Here is a 9,142-nt window from a genome sequence, read left to right on the forward strand (position 1 = left end):
CCAGTGTGGATGTGTTCACCCACTTGGAAGCTGCCGGAGCCCCCTAGTACTGGGATTTTATGAGACTTCCCTCACGTAGGCATGAACCATCATTAACTCTATTTCCAGCCCCTCTGCCTTCTCTGGAGGATGGCGGAGTGGGGATGAACATTCCAAGCTCCTAATCATGACTTGGTCTTTCCGGTGACCAGCCCCTATCCAGTAGCCACCCGGGAGCCCACCCAGAGTTCCTCATTAGAATAAATGTCCTCCTAGTGTTCTTATCACTTAGGAATTTACAAGGGTTTTAGGAGACCTGTGTCTGGACGGGTTCAAAGACCAAATATTAGAACAAGAGGTGCTCCTAGTGGTCTTATCACACAGGAAACCACAAGGGTTTTAGGAGCTCTGTACCAGGAAACAGGGGTAGAAACCAATATATATATTTTCTATTATCTCACAAGTGTCTACATTTTAGGGTTTTAAGAATTAAGTGAGCTAATAATACTGTAAGCAGCACACAAGTGTTAGAGTTAACTCTCTGAAAATACTGTAGTAAAATTAGTTAAGAATTTCTTCTGCTCTCTCCATTGTTTTTGTTTCTTGATTTCTTTTACTATGCTTATTTCAATCTCCATCTCTCACGTAGAAGTCTCATGTGTGGTTATCCTTAGCTACCTGCTCATATTTAGGGGCTGGCATTAAAGTGCTGAGTGGAGGTGTGTGTGAGGGTAGTTTGTCAACTGGTGTGACCTAACTCCACTCTGATAGAACTGTATACTCTGTGAGATCAGGATCTTACCTATCTTGTTAGCCACCAGATTCCCTGCATCTAGAACACAATAGGTGCTCAATAAATATTTGATGTTATTCTTAAACCTCTCTAAGCCTCAGTTTTCTCATCTGAAAATTGAGGATAAAAAATATTTACCTGGCAGGAGTTGTAAGAAGAGATAGTGTATGTAAAGCACCAGTTCAGTGCTTAGCACTTAGTTATAAATAATAATGGGTAGCAATCATTATTATTATCATTTCTAGGGACATCAGGGCAGCAGCTTCATGGCCATTTGTGGTCACCACTGACCATGCTAAATATAGAGCCAAAGCACAGTACCTGTTGAGAGGCTAGTTATTACAGGACAAATCAGCAAAGCAAGGAGAGGGCTTAAGATAATAGCCCTTGACATTCAATGTTTACAAAGTCCAAGGACACTGGCTTTAGTCATGACTGAGAAGAAGGTGGGTAGTGATGCTGCATTGCCAAATAGCTCTGTAGAATGGCCATTCACATGGAATGCTCCTGTATTGCTCTGTTCAGTCTATTATTAGCAATTTAGCAGTAAAGGCATTGGAGGAGGTTAAATGGTGTACCAAGCCTTCCGCCCAAACCTGGCACTCTATCCAGACAGCAGGCAGGCTGCTAGAAATGGAAACAACTCATTTCTTCTGTAAATGGAAACAATCCGTTTCTTTTGGAATAGAGTTTTTGAAAGTAATATATGTATATAGTTAAAAAAAAAATCAAACAATACAAGAGGGTGTAAATGGAAGAGTCAGCATTCCTATCACCCCCAAACCTTCAGGCAGATTCCCCAGAGATAATCACTGTTTTGTCTTACAGATACTTTTAGGCATATGCAAGAATATATGCATATTTTTTCCCAGACGGAATGGTAAAAAACAGTTCTGAAACTTGTTTTTTTGCCCTTTATTTATCCTGAATATCTTTGCACATCAGTATATAAAGATTTATCTCCTTATTTTTAACAACTGCTCTATTCATTAAGGTAAGAGATAAGCCCCCAGATCTCCACGGCTTAACACAATTGAAGTTTCTCATTTACCTAAATCCAATTGGTGGTAGTGAGTGTGTGTGGGAGGGGAGGTGTTCTGACCCTAGCACTTATTCAGAGATCCAGGATACCCAGGACTTCAACATACGACTTCCACATACTTGGTGGCTTCTAAGGTCACCCTGGGTATTAGATGGGGAAAGAGTGTGGAGGAAGGTGAGGTTTGTTTTAAATGAACCAGGCCTAGAAATGTTTTATATCACTTCTGCTCACATTCCATTGGCCAGAATTAGCCTGACTGCCCTAGACTAGGACTAAGAAATGTCCCAGATGGACAGCTTCTTCCCACAGTAACTCAGCTCTATGGAAGGAAGCTCAAACCTTTGAGGGGCAGTGAGCCACATCCCACACAGACACATTGTAGGAATACACCCTCATTTACTTAAGCTTTAGAAGGCTGGTTTTCCTCTTCTCTTTCTTCTATTCTTCTACTTGTCTTTTGCCAAAGGCAAATTTTTTTAAGTGTAGAAAACTACTAACTGGTAAGAATGAAGAAATAAGAAAACGGACACTTGTGGAGCATATACACTCGTTCAGATCTGGTGGGGGTAGGGGGGAGACACTACCAACGAAAAGCCTTTAAAGGATGCATATCTTTGATCCAGTAACACTTCTAAGGACATTTCCGAAAGAAATTAGTGGGTAACTGCTCACACTGTATGTACAAGGATATTTATAATAGCGACACATTGTAAGCAACCTAGATGCCCAACAACAGAGACCTGTTTAAATTACAGTGCATCCATATAATGGAATGCTTTGCAGGTGTTTAGAATAATTGCATGGATACCTGCAAACATAAAAATATGTCCATATGTTCTGATAAAAAACAAGACTCCTAAACAGTATATATTTTTTTAAACAAATTGATTACGTGTAGCAAAAGGCTGGAGGACATCTGTTAAATAAAACGTTTACAGTGTTTATCCCTGGTGGGTGTGACTATGGTTGTTCTCACTTTCTTCTTTTACACCTTTATGTAATGTCTCAACGTTTTATCATTAGAAAAAACAGTGAAGCTATTTTCCGTTTGAAACAAACAAACAAAAAAATGTAGATAAAGAGGACTGGGGCTTAGGCGACTGAAAGCAAGTATGTGAGACCCCGCCTCCGACCCTGCCTGTCACCCAACACTCAAGTCGCTATCAGGAGCACTTCTCTCTGTTGCAGTGACTGGCTTTTGTCACGTAATCCCCAGGTTATAATGAGAGGGGAGGACAGGCCTCAGAGCAGAGGCAGCAGCCCCAGGGTCGGCGGGCTGCGGCTTGCCATGGGGAACACCATCAGGGCCCTCGCGGCCTTCATCCCGGCTGACCGCTGCCAGAACTACATGGTCAGAGACCTCCGGGAGATGCCGCTGGACAAGATGGTGGATCTGAGTGGGAACCAGCTCCGCCGCGTCCCCGTGCACGTGTGCTCCTTCCAGCAGCTGGCCAAGCTCTACCTGAGTGACAACCACCTCAACAGCCTGCCTCCGGAGCTGGGGCAGCTGCAAAATCTGCAGATCCTGGCCCTGGATTTCAACAACTTCAAGGCTCTGCCCCAGGTGGTATGTACCTTGAAACAGCTCTGCATCCTCTACCTGGGCAACAACAAACTCTGCGACCTCCCCGGTGAGCTGAGCCTGCTCCAGAATCTCCAGACCCTGTGGGTCGAGGCCAATTACCTCACCCAGCTGCCAGATGTGGTCTGTGAGCTGAGTCTCCTTAAGACTCTGCATGCTGGCTCCAATGCCCTGCGTCTGCTGCCAGGCCGGCTCCGGCGCCTCCGGGAGCTGAGGACCATCTGGCTCTCAGGCAACCTGCTGACAGACTTCCCCCCTGTGCTGCTTCACATGACTTCCCTGGAGGTGATCGATGTGGCCTGGAACAGCATCCGCTACTTCCCCAGCCTGGCCCACCTGTCAAGCCTGAAGCTGGTCATCTATGACCACAATCCTTGCAGGAATGCACCCAAGGTGGCCAAAGGGGTGCGTCGCGTGGGAAGATGGGCAGAGGAGACTCCAGAGCCTGACCCCAGAAAAGCCAGGTGCTACGCACTGGCCAGGCAGGAAAGCCAGGAGGCACAAGTGCCTGCCCTGCCTCCTCCACTTCCGCCTACCAACTCCTGAGAAGCTTCAGGTGTAGGTCAATGCCAAGGACCCAACTCCAGCATCTTCTGGAGACCTCTCCATTAGAATGCAAAGGACTGCTCTGGGACAGGTGGGGCGGCTCTGCCAGTGGAAAATGGAACAGAGTCAGATGAAATGCCTACCTCACACCAAGAAGAAAATACTCAAGGCCACCATCTCTCCCAAAGGGAACTGTGTGCTATAGGTAGCGTGACAACTTCTTTGCAAGAAAATCAGCCTCTCCGAGCAGGTATTTTGAAACACTGAAGAGCAAGAAAGGCTGGGACCCTTTGGCCTCCTCCAGTCTCCAGGAGTGGCTGGTCATGAGGCCAAAGAGCCCCTCAAACAAGGTATTTGTTACAGAGCTCATCTAAAAGTTCAGGGGGCCTGTCTCCAGCCCTTTTCAGGATGTATTTTCTTACTATGAATGACCATAAATGGTAAGAAGACATTACCGATTCAGGCCATTTAAAAATGACATGTCTACCTAGTCAGTCCGATTCAGACTCTTCGTTGTTGCAAAGGCTCAAGATGAAGCTTCTTCCCTGAAATTTAGTGGCTGCTGAGAAGACACCCCTGCTGGGAATGCCTCCTCGTGGAATCCAGCTGCCACTTTAAACTTGACAGTGGTTCATGCTGATTTTGCTCATTTTCCTTGAAAGATTTGACCAAAGGTCTGCTCCCCCCTGTAGACTGTCACTGGCAATGCTGAAAGTCATCTAGAAAACAGAACCTCTCCTTGGCAGTGCGGTTGCATCAAAATCAAGCCTCGTTGTGACTGGCTGCCTCTGTGGAGCAGAGCCCTCCTGTTTACTCACGTAATGAACCAGAACTGAATCGAACCTCTTGCCATGCAGGGACCACATTTCCAGAATCATATTAGGTTAAAAGTTGTAGGTGAGAAGTCTGTTTGCTTGCAACAAGCATTTGGAAATTGGAATTGCAGGTTGTGGTATATATAGGAAGTGTCCGCCTCTTCAGCCTCAGTATCTCTGCCCTTGCTCTGATTTGTTTTGATTTTTGTAGATAAAATCTTTTGATGGTCAGTGTATAAACCTAGGTATTCAGGCCGCTATTTCTCTGAAGTATGTTAATCATGACCTTTTCTTCTCCCCATGAATACATCAATTTTAAACAAACTGCTGTCAGTGGGTAGTTTAATAACACAATCCTTTATGTTCTTGAACCCTTTCAGCAGTCAAGGAAACGAAAGTGTCATCTTAACTAAAACATATTGAATTTAGATTTTAAGAAGTACTTTTGCCATAAAAGCATCTTAACCCAGCAAAGTTTGGTTCTAAAATGACATTATACAGCAGACTATTTTCATGTTTTCCTACCACAATTATTTCTTGCTAAACCAGAGGAAGAAAAAGTTTCATGGTTTCACATCATCTCTTCCTATCACCACCTCCCAGTCTGTAGAGTAACTACAACCCATCGATCAGACTGCCAAAGGGTCCTTTTAATCACTAAATTGTCAAATACTTAACTCCTTTAATAATGAGTCCAGATTTCTATTAGACAGCTAGGATTTAGTCTATTTACTCACTGCTAATGACTGCAATTACACTATACTCAGTTGATACTAGAAACTTTCTGCCAACAAGACTGCCTTCTGAGCTGTATCATAGCTCATCCTTCACAATGGCTATGATTTTCTTTTGACCCTCTCTTCCCCCTCCTAAGATTAAGGCGCCCACCTTTTCCAAGGAAGCCATAAGCTGTAGCCATTTGACCCACAGAATTTTCATCTAATGAGCTAACTAGTCTGAAACAGATATCAAATTATAAACATTCTGACACATAAACTGTTTTGTTCTAAAATAATCAATACACAACAAATAAACACTTCTTAAACAACATGGTTAAGTGTTCACCACGAATTCTGCTGTCCAAGTTTTCACTATAGGATTTCAATCAATTTTATAAATTGACTATGTAAATGCATATTTACATTTCTATAACCCTCTGATGTTTTCTTGAAATTCTAACATAATTATAAACTTAAAAAGGGAAAAATGCTGAAGCACCAAACGTTAACTTTTTTACTTTTTTTTTTGGTGCACCGCACGACCTGCGAAAATCTTAGTTCCCCGACCAGGGATTGAACCCCGGGCCACGGCAGTGATAGCGCCGAGTCCTAACCACTGGACCACCAGGGAATTCCCAACATTTTTACTTTTAACAGTCCTGAAACCCAAAGTGCATCAGAGGAAAATCTCTTCCAGAAGTTTATGTAGGATTTTAGCTTCCACAAATATGATGCCAACTAAAATCTTTAACGTGGATTCTAAGGACTTTTTCAGGTTTTTTTTTGTCCTAGAACAATACTAAGTTTGCAATTTCACACTTGAAAAGTCAGCTTGTGCTCTAAAAATCAACTACTCAAATTTTAAAAGCCCATATCCTACACACAGTAACCTGGAGGCAGTGTACTACGAGGGTTAAGAGCATGGCCCTTCAAACTACCTGAGATCACATCCTACCTTTGTCATTTACTGGTCAGTTACCTACCTGTGTGCCTCAGTTTTCTCATCAGTAAGATGGCAACAGTTTCTGCCTCTCAGGGCCCTGTCAGGTTTAAACAAATTACTGTGTATGAAGTGCATGGAACAGTGATTGGCAGGTGATGGCTAATGTTTACTTAACATGTTCTTTTACTAAGTGTTATACTATGGCAGTACAATACTTATATTTACCGAACAATCAGCATAACTCCTTGTTTGAAGGAAAAAAACATAAACAGCAATTGAACAAAAAAGCTTTTTCTCTCTCAGTAAAATTTTCAATATTATCTCTAGTCTTGAATATAAGAACTGTAACTGCAATGTGGTCAAACACTTCTGGTTTACATATACAGGAAAACAGATATGATTACCAAGGATTCATTTTTTTAAACTTCTAAACAAATATACTTTGCCCTCTGCCTGTTATTCTAGAATTTGCAAAATCACCAAAGTACATGAAAATGTGACACTATTCCTTGGCACTAAACCCATTCGTGTCATGAGGGCAAGAGACATGAGACTGAAGACACGGGTGTGTGTCTGCTAGATAATTTACTGCCTTTGCCACTGTAAAAAAAAAAAAAAAAGAGATACACCTTGTACTCTATCTTAGAAAGAATATTAATGCCATTAAAAAACAAGTAAGTTTACATGCTTTTCCCCACTTCTGGACTGTCCACTTCTGAGAACACGAAACAGGTGATATTTATCTTTGAGCCCCAGTGGCTAGTATAATTCGACCACATTACTTGAATTTTGGAGATTTTATCCTGCACCAAGGCCACAGGACAGGGGGACACACGGACACTTATGGAGCACCACTGTAGGTCAGGCACTATCCTCAGGGTCTTGTGTAGATTTATTCATATAGTCTTTTCAATACCTCTTTGAAAGAGGTGTTATGTACTGCTCACAATTTTAAAATCTGTATTCTTTATTCATACTGGGAATCAAAAACGTTCTACAATAATACTGATTAAAAAAAGGTTAAGTCCTCTTTACACTTCTGCTCTAGTAATATCCTAAAACACTAGAGTAGGTACAAGACAAGGCAGATTTCAGAAAAGAATTTCATACAAAGTATTCTATTGACTTCTATGAGTCAGGGTCCTGACAAGAAAATGCGTTCACCTCATACGATTTACAAAGAGACTTTTCACAAAGGAACTGTTACTAAACAGAATTAAGGGGAGAAAGATCAGGGTAATACAAGTGATTGTATTTGGCATGAGTCACAGCAGCCGCCAGCCCCACCCATAAGGCTGAGTGAAGTGGGAACAGAAATGTTACCAAAATGCAGCAAGAGCTGAGAGTCATGAAGAGGGCTTGCCCAGAGAGCTATACTGGTAGGTCTCGCAGGGATGCAGCCAATTCCAGAGACAAAGAGCAAAACCAGGAAGAAAATACCAACTCCCTCTCCCCATATCCTACCAGTGCTTCCTGAATTAAACCACAGGAAACCAGTCCACAGGGAGCTGTGAGGCAGTTAGCAAGGCTAAGTCCCATGGCCTCCAAGCAGGCAAAGAACAGATTCTGACTTGAGGAGAGTAAAAGAAAAACCAGCACACATATTATCCTTCTTCAAAGAAAAACAGAAGGCTACTAAAATGGATTTAAAAATTCTAAGCACTTAGACAATTTCTACACAGTTAACTGTTAATGTACATTACAAAAATCTCCATTTCTATGTCACAAAAGCCTTGCGAAAATAAAAACTCACTGATTCCGTAACTGCTGTTTCTGAGTTAAAAGAAACTCCATCCTAAAACTCTTATAGGAATTAGAGGGCCCTAGGTTGGTACTTTACCTCTGAAATAGAAAAAACTTTGTAATTTGTGAACTCGGGATATTCTAGGCCTATGATGAAAAAATCCGTAAAGGCTTCAAAGGATATGAATTCAGAGGAAAAGAAGCATGGGTGTATTCTTGGATATACAATTAAGCTCCCACATTTCTACCTCTTTTTAGATTAACTTTAATACTTACTGGTGTATCCTTTTTAATACCTGTGGAGAAAATGAGCCCAAATACACTTTAGATTGAAATCCTACTCCAAGCTACCTGGTCACTCAGGATAAATGTTTAAACCCACCTACCTCTCCCACTGAAACCTCTGCACATTTTCTAGATCATGATATGCTCAACTGTTCCACCTACCTGAGTTGTGGGATGAACACTGATGTTATGATGTGTGATAAAGTACTTCAAAAAATTACATAGTGAACGTACTGCTATGTTTCTAAAAGTGAAAAAAGTAAAAATCTGTATAATTCTCTGATGAGCTATCTCAGAAGTTTCTCCTTTATATGAATGTTGGAGGATATAAGCTAGTTCACGACAAAAACCAAATTTTTCCAGTTTTCATAGCTTCTACAAAGTAGCACTAAAATGCTGAGACACACTTTTGGACAAAAACAGAACAGGTTGGTTCATCAGTGTTTCTTTGAAAACCCTTTCACTCCTCTGTGCGAATAAAATGTCTCTCCACGATGCTAGCAGATACCCAGTAGAAACTACTGCTGGGCTTTCGTTTAATTTCGTGTGCATTCTGCTGTATACTGACAAATCAATAACCTCCGAATCTAAATTCACATTTAAACCATCAAACTCAGCACAGACTTACACTCTATCTAGGATCCATTTGCCAAAAACAAAAACAAGAAACCCTAACAAAACAACAAACAATGCTT

General features: G+C 41.8%; 1 protein-coding gene and 1 non-coding gene across 2 annotated transcripts; one reads left to right on the plus strand and one right to left on the minus strand.

Annotated features, from left to right (window-relative positions):
- Positions 1 to 3,102: 3,102 nt before the first annotated feature.
- On the plus strand, positions 3,103 to 3,942 carry LRRC10 (leucine rich repeat containing 10). Its single transcript, XM_061206179.1, has one exon. The coding sequence runs from the start codon at positions 3,103 to 3,105 to the stop codon at positions 3,940 to 3,942; it is 840 nt and encodes a 279-aa protein (XP_061062162.1).
- Positions 3,943 to 6,034: 2,092 nt separating this feature from the next.
- TRNAD-AUC (transfer RNA aspartic acid (anticodon AUC)) lies at positions 6,035 to 6,107 on the minus strand. Its single transcript has one exon. It is a non-coding gene; the product is annotated as a tRNA-Asp (tRNA).
- Positions 6,108 to 9,142: the final 3,035 nt, after the last annotated feature.

Source organism: Eubalaena glacialis, chromosome 11, assembly GCF_028564815.1.
Source record: "Eubalaena glacialis isolate mEubGla1 chromosome 11, mEubGla1.1.hap2.+ XY, whole genome shotgun sequence".
NCBI lineage: Eukaryota > Metazoa > Chordata > Mammalia > Artiodactyla > Balaenidae > Eubalaena > Eubalaena glacialis.